At 59.0% G+C, this 24260-nt stretch overlaps 1 protein-coding gene across 2 annotated transcripts in view; it reads left to right on the top strand.

Moving 5' to 3' along the window:
* The window catches only part of LOC117641970, a 47554-nt gene that overhangs the window by 19736 nt on the left and 3558 nt on the right, over nucleotides 1-24260 (top strand). The window contains exons 1-18 of one of the 2 annotated variants that reach the window (XM_034379680.1): nucleotides 18534-18589; nucleotides 19257-19335; nucleotides 19494-19609; nucleotides 19691-19916; nucleotides 20267-20386; nucleotides 20484-20728; nucleotides 20817-21136; nucleotides 21231-21456; nucleotides 21545-21709; nucleotides 21803-21956; nucleotides 22035-22215; nucleotides 22345-22566; nucleotides 22655-22902; nucleotides 22989-23162; nucleotides 23275-23484; nucleotides 23569-23758; nucleotides 23842-24013; nucleotides 24084-24237. In XM_034379680.1, coding sequence (XP_034235571.1) covers nucleotides 19504-19609; nucleotides 19691-19916; nucleotides 20267-20386; nucleotides 20484-20728; nucleotides 20817-21136; nucleotides 21231-21456; nucleotides 21545-21709; nucleotides 21803-21956; nucleotides 22035-22215; nucleotides 22345-22566; nucleotides 22655-22902; nucleotides 22989-23162; nucleotides 23275-23484; nucleotides 23569-23758; nucleotides 23842-24013; nucleotides 24084-24237 — 3113 coding nt within the window. In that variant the 5' untranslated portion in view covers nucleotides 18534-18589; nucleotides 19257-19335; nucleotides 19494-19503. Of the gene's footprint in view, nucleotides 1-18533; nucleotides 18590-19256; nucleotides 19336-19493; nucleotides 19610-19690; nucleotides 19917-20266; nucleotides 20387-20483; nucleotides 20729-20816; nucleotides 21137-21230; nucleotides 21457-21544; nucleotides 21710-21802; nucleotides 21957-22034; nucleotides 22216-22344; nucleotides 22567-22654; nucleotides 22903-22988; nucleotides 23163-23274; nucleotides 23485-23568; nucleotides 23759-23841; nucleotides 24014-24083; nucleotides 24238-24260 lie in introns of those variants that run through there. The other variant, XM_034379681.1, reaches the window with a different exon arrangement.

Genomic DNA, 24260 nt, shown 5'->3' with positions numbered 1-24260 from the left:
AACGGCGCCAACGGCGCCAACGGCAGTGGGAATGTGTCTGGACCGCAAATATTGAAACCGCGCGGCGGCGCGCCGAGGGCAGTGTGTGTCGAAGAGACTCGAGTGTCGCGGCGTGATTGGGGCGGCACGACGGCCAGCACGGCGACGGCCAGCACGGCGACGACAGGGATGATGAGGTCCGGGATTGCTTCCAGGGGGGTGATTATTCGCACAAGGACCTTGGGAAGGGGAAAAAGCAGCGTAGATGATTATTGGCAGAAGGCTCTTGTTGAAGTGACTTCATCAAACCGGGGTCCGCCAATCAGAAAACAGGGCGCCGCCACCCCGCCCCACCCCGCCCCACCCCGCCCCACCCCGCCCCACCCCGCCCCACCCCGCCCAGCTCAAGGTCCCCTCCGTTCCACCTTCATTGTGCTCGTTTTGTTTTGACCGGCTCGTTGATATTGAAGCGCGGCTTGCTAATGGCCTGTCCCACGTTTTTACAGCCCCCCACCCTCGGCGTTTCGGCGGGCCGCTTTCAAAAGCCATGATTGGGGCAGCTCAGCAGCCCTAGCCGCGATGGGGGCTCAATTTGAATTTCGCGGCGGAAAGTTTCGAATTGCGGATGAAATTCGCAGCCAAAGAAATATGAAGGGATCCAGAAACGAACTTTGGTGAATTTTGAAGAGTTAGGAAGAGGTACTAGCAAAGAAGCCAGCAACTTCTTTGTCCCTGCTCGTTTTCGCATTGTTTTAGGGCTGTTAACCAGTGGAGTGTCCCACGACAAGCCCACGACCACGACGTCCGCGAACGCTGCGATGTGGTAGCAATGCAATAAATGGCAATGGAATCACGGCCCCGAATAGAAAACTGCAACAGTGTTGCTCTGAAAAGTGGCTTCCTCGGTGGCGATGTTGGCGTGTGTTTGTGTGTGTACACACTGACTCTGTCTGTGTGAGTGAGCGCACACAACACTAGATTCGCGCGCGAGTCGGCCACAAAGGCGAGAGCGAACGAGGATTTGCAGAAAGAAAAAAAGGGAAAAAGGACCAGAGCGGTTCGCTTGTCCCACGTGTCGTCGTGTGGGCTGCTCGGTTGTTGCAAAAGAAGCGGCTTCTCCTCGGCGACGGCGCTAAACAATTTATTCTTTTTCGAACCGTTTGAGACGACGATCGTAAAGTCCATTTTTACTCGCGGCGCGTTGAGCAACTCGGCGTTGCCTCGCGTCTCTCTGTCTCGCTCGCACTCGAGCTCCGCCGCAGCCGCATGTAAAAGTTAGGGCGGTCCTTCATTTCGCGGCGCAACGCTTGCTCTCTGTCTCTCTCGCTCCCCTGCGCAACGCCCCGTGAGTGTGAGAGAGACAGAGCAGGCTGCTGCAGTTTCACGGTTTCGCTTAATTCCCTTCCATACTGCACGCACGAGCGCCGCTTGCAAGTCGTTTATGCCGCTCTGTCTCTCTCGCACCTTTACGGGACGCCCTATGCGTGTGAGAGAGACAGAGCGACGAGAAGGACTCTCAGTCTGCAGTGGCGCGTATGCAAATGTCATTAGTCTTGATGGGCGTGCGCGCGTGCACGCTTCGCCATCGTAGCCACCGTCTGGCGGGACAATTTCAACTAGTGCGCGGCGTTGAATTGTTGTTGTTGTCGCCCGATTGAAGAGTGGGCAGTAAACCGCGCTCTCACGCGACCTTTTATTCGGGGCGGAAGGGTAGGTTAGGTTAGGGCCGGAGAAGGGGCAGGGGGCTGCTCCAAATCCCAAAGTGGAGTGGCCCAAGTCGCCCGGCAAAGTCACGGAGAGAAACATTTTGGAAACATTGGGTGACGTGTGTTGTTTTCTCTTTTGGTTGCAGGTATGGGTCCCGCGCGGTCACGGCGGCATTGCTGACATCACTGGCTACTTTCTTGGCGGCGCATGTGGTCTGTTGTATACAGTCGTACTATACACACTATTTGCATAATTATTTTTCTTTGCTTTCATTTCTCTGTTTGGTCGAATAATGGCCCACGCGATGCGAGAATTTTGACCGGGGACTCCATCAGTGTGGGCCTGGACCACCTGTTGAGTGGCGTCCATGGCTTGCACGCGGAGGTTGAAGCTTTTGGCCGTGATGCCTGTGGGTGGACGCGCTCGACGCGCTCTCAGACCGAAAGGATATCGTTTTGCTCGGCTTTGGAACGATGATTCTCCACGCCAGACTCCCCTGGTCAGGTCGGCCACCCCCATAAAAAGAGTCTCGCCCAGCGCCTCCACACAAGCGCGCACCGCGCAATCCAAAAGTTTTATCAAGTTTTAATTAATCGCCTTTTGTGTTCGACCGGGCCGTTTTAATTGGCATGTGAAAAGCGATGCACTCTCCTTTATCAAGACTGGCCGCACGCAGTACGCACGCACCGCCGCGGTCCGGAAGTGTCGTAATGAATTCGCCACTAATGAACGGGGTCTTTATTTACTTCATTCATTCATTCGTTCGTCCATTCATTCGTTCATTCATTCGGCAGTGGCTTTCTCGCTCTGCTCGCGGCCCGAGTTAGCCGGTTAGCCTCGGGGGCAGCGCGCAGCGAGGTGACAGTGTTGGTTAAAAATGGTGGTGTTAATTTACCGACGACCCCGCCGCGCCCCGCCCCACCCCGCCCCGCGACGGTTGATTTACCGGCGGCCCGACGATGGCCGTCCCGGTTTAGCCCTTTGGTTGCGGAGCGCTCCGTCCTAGTCGGCCCTGTATCCCTTCGGGAGCCGTACGCCAAGCAGGCGTAGCAGGCGTAGAAGCAGGCCGCCCGAAAATAGGACCTGGATCGGACTGCCCCCGGGTGTGAATGTCTGTGTGTGTGTGTGTGTGCGTGTGTGTGTGTGAGCGTGTGTGTGATAGCGGAGGGTGCCGTGGAGCGTCGGCGAGGAAGCGCAGCGCGCGGTGTGTTTTGACTCTGACCGCGTAGGAGGAAAAAAACAACGGGGCTTCTTCTCTTACAGTGTTCCTTCATTTCCTCGGTTCCTTCTTCTCTGGGCCAAATTTTCCTCCCGGCCGCGCGGCGGCTGTGCGTGGAAAAAGGGGGGGCATAGGCCCTTGGGGGGCAAATTTGCTGGCCGGCCTGGCGCCTTACGGCGGTCAAAGTTTGCTTTGCCTGCTCTCTGGGGTGGCGCCGCGTGGCGCTGGCCCGTGGCGCTGGCGCGTGGCGTGGCGCGGCCCCTCCGCGGCGGACTTTGCCGCTTTACCCGCCCCGTGGCCTGTGGGTCGTGGCCCGTGGGCCCCGATGCGTGCTTTTTTGCCGGTCGTTTGCGTCTTAGCTCGAAGCCGACCGAATAAGGGCTCCTCCCTCCCTCTCTCTAGCCCCGCGGAATGCAGGCTTACTTAGATGAGGAAATCTGCAAAGGGCGCGCGTTGTCCGAAGCCGGAGCAAACACCGCGACCCAAGGAGAAATAACTCCAGCCAAATTTGTACACCAAAATTCATCAAACATGTAAAGTTCACTAAAGTTCATTGAAATTCATCAAAATTTATTAAATTTATTCAAATTCTTCTCAAAACTCAGTATTTTTTCCTTACATTCACTAAAATTCAACTGAAATTCATTGGATTTGTGCACTGAAATTCACAGTGATTTCCCCTTGCCGCGGCCCCTTGGATACGCCGCTGGAGTCTCGCCCGCCTGTCCGTCTGTCCGGCCAGTCGGCAGGCAGGCAGGCAGGCAGCAGCGGGCAGATGCGCGCAAACAACTGTCCAAACAGCCAATCCAGCGCGACAATAACTCTTTGTGTCATCGGCCACATATAGCATATCCGGGCCGGGACCGCGCAGTGTCGCTCTGTCTCTCTCGCACGCTCACGGCACGGCTCGCGAGTGCGAGAGAGACAGAGCGACGACCGCGACGGAAAGATCCGCTACGCCGAGTCGCCGTCGCGTCGCCGTCGCGTCGCCGTCGCGTCGCCGTCGCGTCGCCGTCGCGTCGGAGTCGGGACTCCGCGGACACTCCAGCGCGGGACGGCGAAAAATGAGGGAAACGAGTCGTTTCGGCGGCGGCGAAGGCGGCTGCTTTCCGCCGGCCTTTGCCAGCCGAAGAGCCGAACGCATGGAAATCGGTCTTGCCAACCATTCTTCCCTCGCTCTCCTTCTCCTCCTCCTCCTCCTGCTCCTTTCACGGGGCCGACGCACTGCCGCACTGCGTCCACCGACCAGACGCGGTAAACAAATCCATAAAACTAATTGGCCGTCCAGGTCCGCCGATCCGCCATCCGCCCAGCTCGAGGCGACGCGGCGACGCGGCCAAGCGCGCCCAGCTCACGGCCGGATGCGGAAACGGTGCCTTTTTCGTTTTTCGTTCTTAATTTTTATTTGTTTGCGCGCCGTTCGCGCGCCTCGGGCGTTGGAAAATTTGGCGTGCCTTTGTGAAGCGGTGGCCGAGGCGGGGGGGTCCTGGAGAAGTAACGTGTTCTCTTTACCGCCGCGCCGCCGTGGCCGCGGGGCTCGGACGACTGCGAATGTGGGCAACGTGTGATAACCGACGCAGTCCGGGCGAGCAGGCAGACAGGCAGACAGACAGGCAGGCAGACAGACGGTCCCGGCACCTCGGCCTTGGCGCCGTACGACGGTGTAGATGGCGGGCCCTGCCTTGCCCCGCCCCGCCCGGAAACGGCCGTCCTCGCCGGTAACGTAAAGGGCGTTTTAAATTAAATTCCAACTTCTGGGTCTGCCGACAAGGCCTTGGACAAGGCCGCCGCCGGGGCGTGCGTGCGACTCCCTCCAGGCTAGTCCAGGTGTTCCCCTTCGTGTGCGTGTGTGTGTGTGTGTGTGCGCGCTGACGACGGCAGTCTTTGCAGGCGGCCACCGCGGCCCGTATACACGCGCGTCTATACCCTATCGAACCCTGCTGGGCCCTGCTGGGCCGGTGGAATGCGGCGCACGTGGGGGCGTTCTTCGGCCAGCCACTCGGCCTCCTCCACGGCCTCGACGGCCTGCCCCCGGTCCCGGGGGACGCCCTGCCCGCTGCCGACTCCGCGCTACTGCTGGCCGCCAGTCTGGCCGCCAGTCTGGCCGCCAGTCTACCAGCAGTGCGGCGGCGCGCGAGGTGGAAAGGCCGGCGGTGCCCAGTGGCCCGTGTAAGTGGCCCCGTGCGGGCCCCTCCGTGTCGTCGCTCCGTCTCTCTCGCACCCTCACGGCCTCTCGGGGCGCCCCGTGAGTGCGACAGAGACAGAGCGCCTGCGAAGGCGAGGCAGGCCGGCCCGCGGCGCACGTCGGTTCGACGGCACTGCCTACCTGCCATACCATTACCATTAAGGGCTAGACCACACATGATCGTATGCCATTTCGGGCCCGACACATGCTCGCCTGCACTGCAAAACGAGACATGGCCGTCCTTACTAAGGTGACACTTTATCCCGGCGGAGAACGCCCTGCCCCGCCGCGCGCTCGGCCTTGGCAGGGCCAGGCCCTGGCCCTGGTGGCCCTGTGTGCGTGCTGGCCGTGCTGGCGTGCCGACCCTTTCCCTGAAGCGGCGGACCGGCCGGCCTACAACAAGGCCTTCAAGTAGAGCCAGCGGCTGAGATGAAAGCGAAGGAAGGACCAAGGGCCTGCCTTGGACCTGCCGCCGGCAGCGCGGCTCGGCTCGGCCGGCGGCAACTCAATCGAAGGAGTTTTGTTTGATTTCGTTTCGCGCGGCCGGCTCGGCTCGGCTCGGCGCGAGGGGAGAGACGGAGAGAGGGGGGGGGGGCGAGCGGCGGAAGTAGCAGACAGTGTGGTGGCGGCGCCGCGGCAACGACTGGGCGTGAGTGCGAAACCAGCCGCCAAGTCCGCGGCCGCCCCGCCCCGGCAGATCAATGCCTCGTAATGACAGTCCGAGCGGAGCGGTCTGTCTCTGTCGCACTCGTGTGCTGGCCCCTGGGGGTGCGAGAGAGACGGAAGCAGGGTCGGAACCGCTGGGCTACCCGCCACTGCCCGCTCAGCAGGCAGGCAGGTGGTGAAAGCAAGAGGCTGCGTCGTGCCGCCGCTAGCTTCCCCGAGCATCATGCGCTCTAAGAGTCTCAAACTGAAGCGTCTCCGGGTGAAAACTCTCCATGTTATGGTGGCGCAGCTGACTCTCGAACTTGCCTCTAAAGTTCCTCGTGCCTCATAGATATTTAGTCGCATCAAGGAGAAAACCTACAGCGTAGGAGGCCTTTCACGTTGAGGCATAGTTTGTTGCCGTGCCGCGGCCTGCGGCACTGCCTTCTTGATGTCCGACTCGTCGTCGCCGTGCGGCATGATGCTCGCGTCTGCCTCTTCCGTTTCCAATTGCCGCGCGCTCGTGCCGTCTGCGGCTGCCAGCTGTGCCAGGGGTGCGGCCGACCCGGCCTCGGACCCCGTCTCGGCGTCCCGCTGCGTCCGGCACTCTGCAACGCAAGCTTGCGCTAGCTTGGGCTAGCGGGAGACGAGCTCCTGCTGGCGTGGCATTTCGCGTTCAGATGCCGACCCGCGTCGTGCTTTCGTCTCTCTCGCACCCCCACGGCCCTACGGCACGCCGGCTTGCCCCGCGAGTGCGAGAGAGACAGAGCGACGAGCACCGGTCCGTTGAATGGCATCGCATCGCTAGCGCGTGAATGGGACGGGTAGGCTGGAGACGCGCGGAGCGGCCCGTGAGTGCGAGAGAGACTGCACGCCGTGCTCGCCGTGCTCACCGACTGCATTCCTGTGCGCTTCAATGACTTGATCCCCGCCGTCGCCTCGGCCAGCCCGGCGAGGGGCGCTCAGGCAGCCGACACAGTGGGCCAAAACCCCGGACGCGTTTTGAGCTCCAGGGTCGCTAAACGGGACTCGAACCGAACGTGTGACCCCACCAATGGATTCCTCGTTCGGAGAGCAATCCATTGGTGGGGTCACACGCTCGGTCCGGGTACCATTTAGCGACTCTGGAGCTCAAAACGCGTCTAGAGTTTTGGCCGCTCCACCGGTGTTCTGGCCCACTGTGAGGCACTGGGCCGCGAGGTAAACAAACTGGGCCGGCCGGGCCGGGACGAGGGGTTCCGCAGGTGGTTCTATCTCTCTGTCTCTCTGGCGAGAACAACAAGTCTCTCTCTCTCTCCCGCCCCCCCTCTCTGTTCGAGAACAACAAGTCGCCCGGCTTTGCCCTCGAGGGTTGATCTGATTGGTCGGAGCCGCAAAGGGAGTAATCACTTGCTATATTTGTGTGGCACTGCAGGGAATATGCATAATATCTGTCAATGGGTCGCCTCCCGTCTTTAGAGGTGTTTCCAGTGGAGGTGCTGGGCCACCCCCTCTGTCAATACTGACAAAACCAGCAATACCAACTACTGAATACACACATTTTTCCGGACTCAATATCAAAGATCATTCGTGAATTTTTTTGAGAGTATTTAAATATTAGATCGGGAACAGTGTTGCCTTTTGGGAGCGACTTTGCCGCCAAGTTGCGTGCTTAGCGTGTGCTTAGCGCCCCCTGGTGACGCGCCGCTCGGGGTGGACGCCACGCCGCGTGCTGCGTCGGCGTGCTGCGTCGGCGTGCTCCGCGACCTCGTCCGCGACCTACCGCATGCTGCATGTGCGCTTCGCTGGCCGCGCTGGCATTCGCATCGACGGGGCCCAGACTGAGGCCCGGGGCGGGACGTCGCGGCGTGGCCAGACGTGGCGGTGAGAGGCCGCTTGTCTGCCGGCCCGTCTGCCCGCCCGGCTGCCTGCCTGCCTGTCTGTCCGGCCGTCTGCGGCATGTCTGCGCTCGTGGCGCGGCGCGGCGGCGGCACGGCGCTCCCCGGGATGGGATGCTGGGTCGGCCGGTCGGCCGCGGGGCAGTACAGCGCGGCTCATGCCGAACGGCGGTTTCGCTCTGTCTCTCTCGCACTCACGGGGCGTGGCGGCGTGCCGTGGGGGTGCGAGAGAGACAGAGCGACGGGGCGCTCTGGGGGCCGCTCGGCATCCTTTGTCGTGCCCGCTGCAGCGCGCTGCCTACTCGCAGTCTTGCAGTGTGCCCTGCCGGCCCTGCCCACAGCAGCAGGGCGATGCCCCGGCCCGGCCCGTCCGCTCCCAAGCGGCCCCATGCCCAACACTGTGCTGGCGGATGAGTCCCGTGTTGACGCACTGCCCCGTGGCCCCCGTGTTGGTCGTGAGCGTGTCGGAGCGACAGGACACGCCCGTTACGCGATCGGCGACTTTGACGCAACCAGTTTATTGCTTTCCGAACCATCGTTTTATGGCGTTTCGGCGTTTCACGGTGGTGCGATCAAGTCTTACGTGTATTGGCTGTACGGACTTGCAGTGCGGAGGCGTCCGCGGACACTGTCAACTCTCTGTCTGTCCGTCTGCCTGCCTGTCTGTCTGTCTGTCTGTCTGACTGACTGACTGACTGACAGATGGCACGGCGACAATGTTGCAGCGAGCAGCACGACGCCGAGACGCCAAAGAGCATCCTAATGACAGAAGGGGGAGGTGGGGGCGGCGGAGCCATTGGCTCGGCTCGACGCGGCGCGGGGCAGCCGTCTGATTCCGAGCACTGCTTTCGTCGCTCTGTCTCTCTCGCACTCATGGGGCGGTCCGTAGGGGTGCGAGAGAGACAGCGTGACGAAGCAGTGTTCGGAATCAGACGGCCGGCTGACGGGACGCGCTGACGCGCTGACGCCCAGGTGCCAACCGCTGAGCGAGCCCTGCCACCACCGCGACGACGACGACGTCCTGGCGAGCTGCAGTGCAGTTGAGGCTCAAAGCCTGTCGAGCGATTCGTCGCTCTGTCTCTGTCGCACTCGTGGGGCTCTCCCTGCGGGTGCGAGAGAGACAGAGCGACCGCCCCTCTGAATCGCTCGGCTGGCCGCGCTGGTCGGTCCCTGCAGAGTGATTCCGCGCGCAGTCCGTCCGTCCGTCCGTCTGTCTCTCTCGCACCCTCACGGGGGCGCTCCGGGAGTGAGAGAGAGGGAGAGGGAGAGAGAGAGAGAGAGAGAGAGAGAGAGAGGGTGAGAGAGGATTGGTTTCGCCTCCCCACTCCAGTGCGCCATCAATGGGACCGGTCCTCGGTTTGTTGTTGTGCTGGGCCGGAGGGGGGGGGGCAGAGAGTTGCGCGCCGCTGCACCGTCCGTGGGTGCAATGGGCCCGCCGCCTTCACAGTGTGCCGCCGCGACGCTGCAGACGTCGTGACTCAGCAGTCTGATTCCGAGAGTCGTTTTCGTCGCTCTGTCTCTCTCGCACCTGCGCGCGGCGCCCCGTGAGTGCGACAGAGACAGAGCGACGACTCTCGGAGTCAGCCTACAGCAGTCCGACGCCGCGAACCACGCCAAGCACGCGGGCCCTGTTACACAGTGTACGTGCACCGTGCACACAGTGCCCACGGAGCGCTCTGTGGACCATTCTGCTGGACGCTGCTCGCCGCGCGCGCTGCAGTGGAACCCCCTTACGAGGCCCGGGCAGGCAGTCCCGCCGCGCACGGCTGCGTCCGGGCTTGCCCCGTCCCCGCCTCGCAGGCGTTCCAGCCCTCGCGCTATTTTTTCCCTGCCACCTGTTGGGCGGGGCGCTCTGCGCTCTCCGGGCGGCTGGTGGCGCCCGTTTGTCTTTTTGCAGGAAATGGCGGAGCGGAGCGCGGTCGATCTGTTGTTGCGGTTCGACACGGAAACCTGGTGCCGGGCCGCGCCGGCGTTGCCAGGCGTTGCCAGCCATTGGCCGAATGACGCAGCGCAGATCGCGCAGCGAAGTGGAGGCGGCCGTGGCGGCTGGAGTCCGAAAGAAACCAACGCCGCTCCGGTCCGCTGACGCTTGGCCGAGGTTAGGGTAATGCGTGGCTGGACCACGACGCCGAGGCGGGGCGGGGCGGGGCGGGGTGGGGTGGGGCGTGCATGCCTGGGGCTCGCCGGCGTCCCCCCGGCGGCGCGGCCCGGCGCGCACGGCGCTCGGTGCACGCTGCAGGTCCGGGTTCGCCACCTTGCTGGACTGTGGGAAAATAATCGGCAACGTCGTCCACTCCCACGGCATTCCATTGGACGAGGGCCGGAGCTAGTGAGCCGTGGCGGGGAGCAGCGCGGCGCGGCGCGGCGGCACCGATGGAGGCCTGATAGCGGAAAGTGTTCAAACTTACGGCGCTCCGCCCCGCCGCTCCGCCACCCGCCGCACAGTGGGCCAGAAGAACGGTGGAGACGGTCAAAGTTCCGGACGCGTTTTGACCCCTAAAGTCGCTTAGCAGGACTCGAACCGAACGTGTGACCACACCAATAGATTCCTCGTTCGGAGAGCAATCCATTGGTGGGGTCACACGTTCGGTTTAAGTTCCAACTACGTCGACTCTGGAGCTCACAAAACGCGTCCACCAGTCCTCTTGCCCACCGTGCGCCCTGCCGGCCTCCCATCCCTGCCGCGCACCGCGCCCAGCGCTCTGCATGACGTTGCCTGATAAGCACCGCAGCCTCGCACTCGATGGCCTGCCCAGCGATTCCGGGTAGCGCTTCTCCGTCTCTCTCGCACCCACGCGCCGGGCCGCGAGTGCGAGAGAGACAGGAAAGGGGCGGCGGGCAGTAATAACGGCCGGCCGGGCGATAATCACAGGCAGTGTCCGGTGCGGCCCGGTGCGGCCCGGTGCGGCCCGGTGCCGCAAGGCGTGCCAATGTCTGACTGACCGGTTCGGGCCGAGCCGGGCCGTGACGAGCCGAGCCGAGCCGGATGGAACGGCGCGAAGAGGTATGCTCGGCACACCGGCAGCGCGCTTCGAGTGCTTCGCTGCTTCGCGCAAAGTGGCTCGCCTCACCCCTGACATGGGGCTGTCTCTCTCGCACCCGCACGGGCCCGCCCCACGAGTGCGACGGAGACGGAGCGACGTTTGGCGGCGTGCCTGCCCTGTCCGTCCCGTCCTCCTCACGCGCGGATTCCACCGGTCTGCTGCTGCCTGGCGTCCTCGACGCCCGTTCCTCCTCAACGACACTCTTCCTTTGAGCAGCGCGCGTTTGGCCTGGTCGGATTCTTGTGTCGGAATCGCCGCGACCGGAGAAGGGGACGTGTCTCTAAAATCGAAGCGTGCCGTGTCTTCCCCTTTCCACAAAACGTTCATCTTGTCATGTGTAATCGTCGTGCAAAACAGCTAAATTGTTTGCTTGCGCCCTTGAATGACATGTTGGCGAAAATGGAAATTGAATTGGAGCCTTTGTGGGGGGAAGCAAAAGGTGCGGTCCCGAGGGGCGGGGTCTGGCCTCCGAGCCATAAATTGGACTAAGTCTCGGTCTCACGCCACGGCTAATCGGCTTGCGGCACTGCCCAGCGCGAAAGCTCTGCCGTGTTTGGTGCGTTCTTCGCCGTGTTGCCCCGCAAGGCAGGCGGGCAAGGCCGACGCCGGCGGTGGCTTTTCAGTGCAAGGAGGTTACCGCCGCTCAGCACGCCGCCTGCTGCCCGCGTCGCTCTGTCTCTCTCGCACCTGTACGGGACGCCCCGCGAGTGCGAGAGAGACAGGGCGACGGAAACGACTCTCGGAATGAGTCCGCCGCGACCCAGGGGCGACGGGACAGGACAGGCCAGTCGGCGCGGCACGGCGCGGCGCGGCACCCCGTTTGCCCTGGGCGCCCCGCGTGCGTGCGTGTGCGTGGCGTGCCAGTGTAGTGGCGTCGTCGTACGGCTGCCGTCCCTGCCCTACCTCACCCGGCCGGCCCGCCAGCCCCGTGGGGGGTGCGAGAGAGACGGAGCGACCGCGCTACAAGCCCCCTCGCTGTGCGACATGGAATGCAACCAAGTGCAACGCGGAGTGCAGCGCGCGCGGAAGCCATGCCGGTCTTATCGGCACCCGATTCGCTGACTGGCGACTTGGATTCCACTCGTCGCTTTGTTTTGTTTTCTTTTGTTTACGTTTTGCTGTTTGGTTTTCTTTCGGCGCCGCGCGCGGTTTGATGTAAGCGGGTCGGAGACGCTGATGTCGCAGTGTGTGTGCTGATGCACTCCGTCCTCCGTCCACACGGCCTTGGCGGAAAACCACCTGCCGCTCAAACTGTCGCTCTGTCTCTCTCGCACCGCCCGGGAACGCGTACGGGCGAGAGAGAGAGAGAGAATGTGTTGATGTGTGCGAGTGGATGTAGATGAGTGTGTGCGTGGATGTGTGGGTGTGCGTAGTGAGTGCGCCTGCCCGGTCGGCCGGCCTGTCCGACTGGAGCGATCACACGCGTGCGCGAGGCGGGGCTGCGTTCCACTGCGTTCCACCGCGTTGCCATTAGCACGTTTGCGAGCTGCTGGCCGGCCGGACAGACGGACAGGCAGCCAACGAGAAAGCGGGTGCGATGGTGCGATCCGCCCCGAGTGAGGCGCGCTGCCGGCTCGTCACGTGTTAATGAGTCCTCCATTAGGCAGTGGGCAAGCCTGCCGCGGCCTACCGCCGCCTCTAGTGCACTATTAGTACCGCGGACTGCCTCCCGCCCCGCCCCGCCCCGCCCCGCCACGCCCCGCCACGCCCCGCCACGCCCCGCCACGCCCCGGCTGTGCTGGTGCTGGTCCACAACAAGGTGTAGCAGGTTTAGTGTTGGCGAGTGCTGCCTGCGTGCGGCACTGTTATTATACAGCAGCAGCGAGTCCGCGATCGGGCGCGCCTGCACTGCAGGTGCGCCCGTGCGGCCCGTGCTACCGCGAGGAGGCCGCTGTTTTGTTTCTGTTTGCGGAGAAGGAAGGGGAAGCGTCTCCCGGCAATGGGACTCGGCTCCGGCCGTCTCATTCCGAACACTGCTTCGTCGCTCTGTCTCTCTCGCACCCCTACGGACCGCCCCATGAGTGCGAGAGAGACAGCGACGAAAGCAGTGCTCGGAATCAGACGGCAGCCAGCTCCAGCCAGCATTAGGCATGCGCACTGTCCGAGAGCATTCCACACTCGGGCGTTTCACGAGATCTTATTAACCCCTCGGCCGACCGCAGCCATGCCTCTCTGTCTCTCTCTCTCTCTCTCTCTCTCTCTCTCTCTCTCTCTCTCTCTCTCTCTCTCTCTCTCTCTCTCTCTCACTCTCTCTCTCTCTCTCTCTCTCTCACTCTCACACTCTGCCCCGACACCTCGTTTATAAGCAGTCGCTGCCAAGGTCGCTCAGCCACTTTGGCAAACTTGGCCGACATTTTTGGCACGGCCTTTGTCTCTGGTATGTGTGTATGTATGTCTGCTTTCAAGTGAGTGAGTGGTTTTCGAACGGTATCACATTGTCTGTATGTTGTACACCGGCCGCAATCCCACTCTCATTTTTTCCTCTCTCTCTCTCTCTCTCTCTCTCTCTCTCTCTCTCTCTCTCCTTGTTTTCGCTTGGCGCATAATACATGGCATGTGCGGCCGATCGCCCAATCTTTTGTCTTTGTTCTTGTTTATTTCTTCCTTTCTGTCACCCTCGAAAAGCTAATTATCGGCCTGGGTGGGCGTGCCCGCGGTTGGGGGAGGGGGGGGACAAGGTGGCTGACCTCATCATGTGTGTGCGTGTGTGTGTGTGCATCTTGCAGCGAAATTCCTCGCCAAACCCCCCACCCCCCTCCCGCATGTTAAAAGTAGAAGATGATGATGCATTATGCAAGCAGCGATGTAAGGATTATTTAAAACAAAATAATCATTTTATTATTAGGTATAATACAACTTCATTGGCGAGGCGCAGCCGGGCGCACGCACACTGGGAGTGGGCTGTTCGTTTATTGCTGGCCGACCAAACGCCGAGCAAAATGCCCCTCGCGGGTTTCCGGGCCGCGCCACCAGTTTCACGAGTGTGGCGACAACGGACGCGACGGACACGCGAGGAAAAAGAAGCCTCAAAAATTCGGGCTGGCCGGAAAGGCCAGGGAGAAGTAGTGTGCTTTTTGATGACGAATTCCGGAAAGGGGGGGGGGCGGACATCCTTCTCGTATTGTTGTTTATTGTAATTCTTGTCGGCATTAGCTGAATGCCTGGCATTGCGGTGCGGTGCGGTCGGGAGAGGAACGCGAATGTGTGAACTTGCGCGGGGCGGAGCGGACCAAGCGATAGCCCGGGCCTGATAACCAGCACGGCCATACATTCAGTGCAATTATAAAAGCGCCGAGCCAGGCCAGAGCGAGAGAGAGAGAGAGAGAGAGAGAGAGAGAGAGAGAGAGAGAGAGAGAGAGAGAGAGAGACGAGAGGGGAAGGAAGCTATTCTTCTTCTCCTTGTTTTTGTTTTTTTGTTTCCACGTGATGAAAACGCGAAACAAGCGCGGTGCAGCGAGTCCACCGCCACCTCCTCATTTTGTTCGTCTTCTCGTCGCCGTCGCTGCCCTCGGCCCTTCGCTGCCGGCATGTGCCGCTGCATGCGCCGCCCGACATGATCGATGGGGACCAGGTCGGACCGGGCGGGCTGTCATGCATCCCGAAAAGGCCGCAGTGCTGACGCCAGTTTCATTTTCGATCAAAGACGAGCGGGCCGTGGCGGCCGCCGTGATCGAGGCTCTGTGTGTGTGTGTGTGTGTTGCTTGCGACCTGTCTGTGTCCACAACAGCCGTCTGCGCCCGGAGGCCTTGCCGGAGGCCGTCCGGACCGATAATCACACAGCGCTGCGCGTGGCACCCACCGCTCGCGGGTCATAACGTTGTGATTGGAGTCTGATCTAGTGCAGCTCGCCGTTTGCGAAATGCGAACAACACGAAGAGAAACGAGAGACTGCACGGTGGTTCCCGTCTCCGCTCTCCGTCTTCTCTTTGGCCGTTTTGCCGTTTTCGCGATTGGCGCTGGCGGTGCCGCCCTTCCAGGCCTGTCCAGGCCTCTGCCAGCTTGTTAGGGACCCTCACGGCTCCCGCAGGACGAGAAGGAGGAGGAGAAGGCGGGGCCGCGGAGCCGGCGCGACAAACAAGGCCCCTCGCCCGCCTCGCCCGCCTCGCCGCCGGAAAGTTATAATTGAAGCCATGCGCGAAACTCCGAGCCGCCCGGCCGTGTTTTGTCGCTTTCGGGGCGGCGCGGGTTCAAATACCGGCGGCGGCGGCACGTGCCCCCGTTTTTTTCGCCGTGCCCTATCGAGCACACGTGCGCGCCGCGCGCCGCGGTGTGGAACTTTTGCGGCACGGGCCGTGGGCGTCCGGAGGAAAGGGGATGGGGGGGGGGGCTCAGTGATGAGCTCCAATTGTCTGCCAATGGCCGGGTCCGCCAGGTCAGCCTCCCAGGTCACGGCCTCCAGTGTGCTCGCCACGCCCGGCCACGCCCCGCCACGCACAGTGGGCCAGAAGACCGGTGGAGGCGGCCAAAACTCTAGACGCGTTTGGAGCTCCAGAGTCGCTAAACAGGACCCGAACCGAACGTGTGACCCCACCAATGGATTGCTCTCCGAACGAGGAATCCATTGGTGGGGTCACACGTTCGGTTCGAGTCCCATTTAGCGACTCTGGAGCTCCAAACGCGTCTAGAGTTTTGGCCGCCTCCGCCGGTCTTCTGGCCCACTGTGCCACGCCCCGCCACGCGCCGCACAGAGGCAGCCGCAGCCACGCGCGTGGCTCTCGGTGCACTGTGCATGTGCTCACGACCCCCTCGTCACGGCGACGACTTGGAGTGACGCCGCAGCGCCACGCGCCACGCCTCGCGTCACGACGCGACGGCGGCGGCCTCGTCACGTCACGTCACGCCGCGCACGAGCGTCGCGCCGTCCACGCCGTCCACCACGGCACGCCGACGACGACCCGGTCGCGTTTTATATTCGTTGTATATTCGATTCGACGGCCTTGCCGCCGCTCCGTGTAGCCTTCTAGCATCGGCCTGTCGGCCTGGTGGCTTCGCCCGCTTCGCGCGGCTTGGTGGCGGCGGCGTTCTCCCATTGGCCCGCGCGTCGTAAAGACACAAACTCTCCACTCGAAAGGCCACGCGTGTGTGTGTGTGTGTGTGTGTGTGTGTGTGTGTGTGTGTGTGTGTATGTGTGTGTGCGCGCGCGTGCGCCTGTGCGATGGCCGCTCTAGGCGCTGGCTTGCCGGCAACACACCTTTCTGCAGCTCTCCTCGTCCATCCTTCCATAAATCACGAGGCTTCCCGCCGACGCCGAGGGAAACTGCTCAGTGGGGAAGGGGGGAAAGCGGATAGAGTCGTAATCGTAAATCGAAAAAAAAACGCTTTGCTCAATCATTTACATATTTTACGGACGCTCCCCGCGCCGCCCCGCGCGCGTCATTGTCGATGGGTCTTTACGACGTCCGTTCGTTCGTTCCTACCGTCTTTTATGTTTTGGGCGTGCTGGTGGGTCTTGAGGCTGCCTGCCTGCCTGCCTGTCAGCGTGTGAAGCAAAACGGCTGGGGAATTAATCCGACTGCGGCGCGATGGCTGCCAGCTCGGCCTGGCTGGCCGTCGCGGTGAAAGTCACCCCCGGCCACATGTTTACCATTGCCATTACTGGTCGACCGCGGCTTGCGTTGTCGCTGCGAACGCGCCGCCGCCACTCCACTGGCAGCTCGTCAGTCTGCGGTGGGCGAGGCGTCGTCCGCCCCTAGCCCTGCCACGCCACTGCAAGGGCGGCGCCTGGGCGGAGCCAGAGGCCAGAGCCGGCGCGCTGCGACGCCGCGACACGCCGACATACACACGGAGCGACGGGCCTGCCGGGCCCCACACTGCTGGGCCGTCGTGTCGTTATCACCTGGGATCAATCGGAGGGCAAATAGTGGGCGCCAGACCGATCCCGAGCGTCGTTTTCATCACCCTGTCTCTCTCGCACCTGTGCGGGACGCCCCGTGAGTGCGAGAGAGACAGAGCGACGAAAAGGACTCTCGGAGTCGGTCTGCAGGTGTGGGACTCTAGGCGCGCGGTGCACCCTGCACGTGGGCGAGGCGAGGGCAGGGCGTCTTGTTTGAATTTCATTTTAGCCGAGCGGGACGCTACACTGTGAGGCGCTGCCCAGCGGGGCACCCCTTTGCCCGCCTTGCTCTCCTTATTTGCATCCGAATGTAAACACTCTTCTGCCCGACTCGCCTGCCCCGCCGCCTTGGTCCCACGTGACGAGGCCACGTGGCCGCGCGCTGAGGCAATGTGGAGGCACACTGTTTTCGTCGCTCTGTCTCTCTCGCACTCGTGGGCCGTCCCTGACAGGCGCGAGAGGGACGGAGCGGCGACTCGCGGAATGAGTCCGCAGTGTGGCGGCCGTCCGGCCGTTTGCTTGCAAATGAGCCGGGGGGGGGGGGGGGGCTCCACTTTCCATGCCCGTGTCGTGTCCAACCTTTAATTCCCATCAAATTTGTTTCAAACACTCTGCGTTTATGTATTCATGCGCGTCGTTTGGTCGTCCGGTGGGAAAAGACCTGTCGGCCGTGCCGTATGACACGCGCGCGCGGTAGTTTCGGCTTTCTTTTTAATTTTGTATTTTTGCAGGTATTTTGCGCTGGTCGCGTGCGTGATGCGGGCGTATTATTGGCCTGCACGTGTGTGTGTGAGTGTGTGAGTGAGACTCTGTGTGTGTGTGTGGTGAGTGTGTGAGAGAGAGAGAAAAGATGGAGCTGCCGTTCCTTCTTCTTCGCCGCGTCTCGCCGTCTTGTCTCTCACTTCGCCGGTCCTGTCGTCGCGACTCGGCGTTCGCGTGTCCTGCCCACCACTGCACTGCTAGTCGCCTTTCCGCGCGGCCTGCACTGCAAGGCACTGCACTGCGAGCCACTCCACTGCGAGGGGTGCCTGCCGGAAGAGCCTTGTGGTCGAGGAGGGGGTAGGCGAAGGGGGAGGCGGGGGCGTGCCTTAGCCGCGCGGCGTGTGCGTGCGACTCCCAAACAGGTGCCCCGCCCCGCCCCGCCCCGCCCCGCTTGAGTCACCTGAAGCTAATTATACGCGCGGGGGGCGGGGGTCGGCGCGGCGGTGGGGACGGTCCTGGCTCGCGAACGTAAACAAGACCCTGGCCGCTATGAAAGCGGGTTGATCCGACTCGGATCGGGGTCCCGGTGGGCCGAGCCGTCCCCGGTGGCGTCTCTCCGAGCGTCTCTCTCGCACCGCGCCGGGACGCACCGTGAGTGCGAGAGAGACGGAGCGACGACGGCGCCGCTGGGGATCATCCCGCGGCCTCGGGGCTGTGCTGGCTGTGCTGGCTGTGCTGGCGCCGTCACGCCGCTGAGATTGCCAGCGACTGCCTTTGTCTAGTCTGTTGTTTAGTGGGCCGCGCTCCGTCTCTCTCGCTCGCGGTACCGAGCATGACACTCTGGCATCGCGGCGCTGCCTGCCGCAATTATTAGTCGTTGCCCGGGGCAACGCGCGCCGCCCCTGGCCGCCCGCCCCGCTCACTGCTCACGCGCGCGCACAGTGGGCCAGAAGACCGGTGCAGGCGGCTAAAACTCTAGACGCGTTTTGAGCTCCAGAGTCGCTAAACAGGACTCGAACGGAACGTGTGACCCCACCAATGGATTGCTCGTTCGGAAAGCAATCCATTGGTGGGGTCACACGTTCGGTTCGGGTCCTGTTTAGCGACTCTGGAGCTCCAAACGCGTCTAGAGTTTTGGCCGCCTGCACCGGTCTTCTGGCCCACTGTGCGTCGGTCCGTCTGTGCGTGGGAGCGGCGGCCGGCGGCGGCCTGGCGGCCAAGGCGGAACGCCTTGCGGGCAGGCAACGCGCCGCGCGGCCGTGTCCGGCGGGCCGGCAGCCCGAACCTCGCAGGCGCTTGGCCAGAGCTTCGGCCGGCCGCGCTCTCCACCAGAACTCTCCACTCCAGGCCACCACCGCCCCCGTCTGCCAGCCCAGAGCCCCGGAGCGGGTGTAGCTGGTGTATCGGTTGTGTGCCAACATGTCGTAAAGAAGGCGTGCCGCGGTGGCTCTGGCGAAAGAACAACCCAAAACCGTAAAGCAAGCCGATGGATCGAATCGAAGGGCGAGCCAGGGGCCTCGCCCGCCCCTTCGCCCCCCTGTCTGGCGGCGGGTAGAGGGGGCGGGTACCCCCCCCCCCCCCACCGGGGACTCCGCCACGCCCCCTATGCACGGGGTGGGTGCACGGCGCCGGTCACTGCACCTTGCGACGCTGGCGGCCGGGTGGAGCCACGCCGCGGCACGGCAAGGCGCGGCACGCCATGGCACGGCACTGCACGCCACGCCACGCCACGGCCGAGCGGAACCGAGTTTTAGATTGCCTCTGGCGGACGACGCCGTCGCCGCTCGCCGCGCCACTGCAAGGGCGACTTGGGGCGCCACCGTGTCGCGCCACCGGCCGAGTGCCCCTCCCCCCTCCCCTCTCCCCTCTTGCCGGGCGCCTTCCTGAAGGGCTGCTGCGGCAACTGTGGCCGCCCGGCGTCTGTGCCTGCAAGCTGCAATTTCATGTTTTATTTATTTTTCTTGAACGCAAGGTTCCTTTTTGGGCGGGGCCTTGCCCTGGCTGGATCGCCCGATGGGGTGTTTGTTTCTGGCCGGTGTTTAACGCGCCATCTCCTTGTCGGCAGGTTGTCGGAGAGCGGTACCAGCGGCACAAGGATCGCCGCCGTCCAGTTCCCAGCAAGATGGTGCGATAGATCGCGACCGGTGAGTACCAGTGTACCGCCTTGTACTACTTTAAGAAAGTCGAATCAACGCAGTCGATTTCTCTTAGCTTTGTGTGATTTTATCGGTACAAATAACCGTCACTTCTGTTGGAATTTTATTTTGTTTCGATTTGATGAAATGTTGCACCTGTGTTGCAGGGGCGCCTCCATGCCGCCTGCACTGCGAGGCGCGGTGGCCGTGCTGGCCGTGTGCCTGCTCGCCCTGCAGCCCTGCGAGCCGGCCAAGCCGGAGCGATGTCTCAAGCACATCAGCGGTATGGCATTGCTTCTTTTCATATCGAATGTTCATTTTTAAATGTCTGCGAGTGTGCTGAAGCGGGACGGTTGTTGCGCAGAGGTGAGCCCGCCGCGGTTCCTGCTGGTGGGCGGCGAGCCGACGGACATCCGCCTGGAGACGTCGCGGCGCCGCCTCACGCACCGCCTCATCACGCACGTGTTCCGCACCTTCCTGGTCGAGGTGCTGGGCTACGACGCCGTCAACATCGTGCACTTGGCGGACAGCAGCTTCAACACGTCGCGCGTCGTGAGCCGCATCGGCGGCAGCGACGGCGCCGACTCGAGGTGGGTCAAGGGGCCTTGAGCGACACTGCTTCACGGTGCCTTCGTCGCTCTGTCTCTCTCGCACCGAAGGGTCGGTCCGCCGCGCCGCCGCGCCGCCGCGGTGCGAGAGGGACAGAGCGACGCGGATGGCTGCTCGGAATCGGCCTGAGCGCCCACCGAGTCGAGCATAGGCAACACGCCCAACGCGCTCGGCGGCGGTGCGTCAGTCTTTCACCCCGTCCGTCTACGTGCGGTAGGCCTAGTCGCGGCCACACTGTAAGAAACGTCCCGCACCAGCCCTCACGGCAGGTGACCCAGCGCCGTGTATGAAAGTGTCTAATGTGTACCTGTCTGCCTGTCGGCGCTCCTAGGTCGCCCCGCAGCATGGTGAACCTGGAGGTGTGGACGGGCCCGGATGACAACCTGGCCCAGTGGTGGTCCGAGCACTCGATGAATGTCCTGGAGGCCGGTCCCGTGACCTCGCCCGGCCGGTGAGTGGTTTGTGCAACACTAGCATTTCAAATGCAAAACCCCAGTGCCTGGGCGAAACCAGAGTCCTGACGGGTTTCCGAATTTCAAATGTTGCAGATTCGCTTGGTTCATTCCCCGCACCGGCAACGAACCCAGCGACGCCAGCTGGAGACTGTTCACTGTGCCTGGAGACGCTGAGACCTACTCTGTCAGCAGAGACGACTACGAGCACTTTAAGATTGACAGGCTGACGAGAGGCGATGCGGGATTCTACTGCAGTGAAACTTTTTGCAAAAATGGGCGCTATGTTCCAAACCGCTGCCAGGGAACAAGTTGTGCCACTCTTTTTGCAAGCTATGCTGGTATGTATACAGAATGCCCAAACTCTCTAGTAAAATTTTTACTACTTCTTTAAAATGACATTGGTTGTTTCATGTTGTTTTTGAGAAGATATGACAGATTTTGTGGTACAGCACATTGAAGAGTTGCAATTGTATGTGGAAGTGATTTGGGTGGGCCCAAACCTGGCAAACATTACAAATGAGTTGACAAGAAAATACAGATCTTATAGGGCCAACAAAAAAGTTGTGCTCATAAGCTGGGCACCATCAGAGCTGGCCATTCCCGGAGACAGGCAGTATTCTGTCGTTACATTTCCACCTTGTGAAGATATGCAGTCTTCTAAAGCTGTCGGGTGCAAATATGATTTGCAACGTCTTCTAAAATTAGCGTGGAACAAGTTGAAAGAATCTGCGCTTCCTGCATATGAGGTTCTTTTACTGATTTATTAAATTTGATCAGTAGTGTATTGGTTTATCTACTACAATCTGAATTTTCACACCTAATCTGTTCTCTCCCATTCAGTCTATTCGAAAGGTGCAGTTTGACCATTCAGACTACCAGGATCTAATGGAACGGAGCAGGCTAGCAGGACCAGACAGTGATGCTGAGGTAGCTTGTGGGTGGCTTAAAGACAATGAACATAAATGGCAGGACTGGGTTTGGCGTGATGACGACAAGGGAATCCTTTATATTGGCGGCATATTTCCCTTGAGCGGAACATCATACTCAGCTAAAGCAATTGTAATAGGTGAGAAATACTCTTCTCTTTTATAAACCCTATGGTATTCGGAATTTTTGTTGAAAACAAATTTTGCTAATAATCCCTTCATTTCCAGCTGCTCGAATGGCAAGGGAGGCAATCAACAAGAACAATAATATCCTCAGAGATTACAAACTGAAACTGCTGGTAGCTGATGGGCAGTGCCGTGCTGATGTTGTTATGAAAACATTCATTGACTATATTTACCTCGACATGTATCCTAAACTTGTTGGAGTTTTAGGCAAGTACACACAATCATGTTAAATATGTGATACGATTGATTTAATCCTGTAATTTGTTATTATTAAGCTGTGCTCTCTTTTACTTTCTGTAGGCCCAGCCTGTTCGGATTCAGTTGAACCTTTAGCTGGAGTGTCCAAGTTATACCGTACTGTTGTAATAAGCTACAGTGCTGAAGGATCAAGTTTTTCTGACCGAAGTAAATATCCATACTTTTATCGTACTATTGGGGAGAACAACCAATACAAGTAAGTTCAGATTCCATAATTACTCAAAAAAGATAGAGGAATTTTTTAAATTTCAATTTATAAATTGATGTTTTACAGACATGTCTATCTTCAACTTTTTAAACAAATCGGTTGGTCACAAGTTGCATCATTGACTGAAGATGGACAAAGATACACAGAGTACTTGTCACATTTGCAAGATTTGATGCAAACTCATGGAATCCAATACATTGCCAATCGAAAATTCCCACGGAATCGTGACAGCACAGCCATGCCAAAGGTTTTTATTTTTAATTGATTTTATGTGGACTTTCCAAATTTTTACAAATGGTCAAAAAAATGGCTTGTAGCTTTGAGTGCCTTTTATGTGTATTAGTTTAATTAAGGACTTCTCTTTCTTTACATACAGTACCTGAAGGAGCTGAAGAGTAAAAATGCCCGAATCCTGATAGGTGATGTCAATGATGATGCTGCTCGATCGCTTATGTGTGCTGCTTATCACCTGGAAATGACATCCAAGCAAGGATATGTATGGTTTTTACCGTTGTGGCTTTCCCCTCGCTGGTACGACATTAGCTCTTTTACTAACAGCAGTGAACCAGTCAATTGCAGCACATCACAAATGATTGAGGTGACTTTTACACTCAAGTTCTTCAAAACAACAATTTATGTCACTCCATTTGGCTCTAACGTGTTCCTTCATTTTTCTATCCCTGAAGGCCATCAATGGGCATCTGGCCCTAACCCACACCTACTATGCTGGTGACAATGAAACTATGCAAGAAAATATGTCAGTAGGAAAGTGGAAAGAGAAGTACAAAGAGGAATGTGTTAAGAACAAAGTTGAAACACACAATTATGGAGGCTTTGCATATGATGCAGTTTGGACCTACGCACTCGCTCTTGACAGTCTCATGAGGGAAAATCAATCTCATCTAGTAACTTTGCACAATGAAACCACCACAAAGTAAGTCCTGAAGAATTTCTCAGGGTGTAGTTACTTGGGTTTCAAATATACTATGACAGTTTCTTTTTCTTTCTGAAAACCCTCAGACGATATGTAGAACTCATCAGTGCGACAGACTTTAATGGTGTGTCTGGTCGCATTAATTTCAAGAGTGGACCATCAAGATCTTCAGTGATACAAGTAAATCAATGGCTAAACGGCAAAACCTACCGTGTGGGAACATTCTTCCCAAATTCAACAGCACCTGAAGGAGTTGGGAGGTATTTTTTTGAAACTTAGATATTATTGTGATCATCAGAAATTTAAAATTCCCATCTTCACCTTGATTTGTTAGTGTCTTATTTCAGAATGTTTCTTGAAATCTGTTTTCAGATTGGAGTTGAACCAATCAGCCATAGTCTGGCTGACACCGGATGGCTCAGTCCCATGGGATGGAAAAGAAGCCTCCCCACAATGTGTACTTGCTGGATTAGCATATGCATTAAATGTTAGCTGTGAAATTGCCATTGTCATTGCAAATATAACCGGATTTGGGCTCTTGGGCGCACTCTTGCTTGTTGCATTCATCATTGTAAAAAGAAGGTAAAGAAGAAGACGAAAACTTTTTCAATTTCTGTTGGTTTTCTTTTACATACTTTTATTAATCTGAATTTTCTTATAATTCAGATATGACCAAAAAGTGCAAATGACACAGAAGATCATGGCTTCTCTTGGTATTGATCTTCTACCATCAAACATATCATGTCTGGATAAGTGGGAAATTCCAAGGGAGTTTGTTGTTGTTAATCGAAAATTGGGAGAGGGAGCTTTTGGTACGGTTTATGGAGGAGAAACAAAAATTGATGACAAAGGATGGGTAAGTTTCTTTCTTTTTTTCCTAATTTCCTCTTTTCACCATTGTTTGAAAATAATTTAAAATGTGATTTTGTTGAATGGCAGGTGGCAGTTGCAGTGAAAACTTTAAAAATCGGTTCCTCAATGGAAGAAAAGCTTGACTTTTTAAGTGAGGCAGAGGTAATGAAACGCCTTGACCACAAGAATATTGTAAAACTAATAGGAGTTTGTACAAAAAATGAGCCAGTTTACACAGTGATGGAATTTATGCTGTATGGTGAGTCACTGCTTTCTTGGTGTTGACCCTGAAGTATCAATGTTTTGCTATACAATATTATGTTCCACAGGTGATTTAAAAACATACCTTCTTGGTCGTCGACATTTGGTATATGATAAGGTTTCTGAAGAATCAGATGAGGTGTCTAACAAGCGTCTCACTTCAATGGCAATGGATGTTGCCCGTGCCCTCAGTTATTTGGCTGAGCTAAAATATGTTCATCGGTTGGTACAGACTTGAATATAAA

This window comes from Thrips palmi, unplaced genomic scaffold (genome assembly GCF_012932325.1).
Source record: "Thrips palmi isolate BJ-2018 unplaced genomic scaffold, TpBJ-2018v1 HiC_scaffold_16, whole genome shotgun sequence".
Classification (NCBI taxonomy): domain Eukaryota; kingdom Metazoa; phylum Arthropoda; class Insecta; order Thysanoptera; family Thripidae; genus Thrips; species Thrips palmi.
The sequence above is the reverse complement of the archived record's forward strand: the minus strand, read 5'-3'. Positions and strand labels throughout refer to the sequence as shown.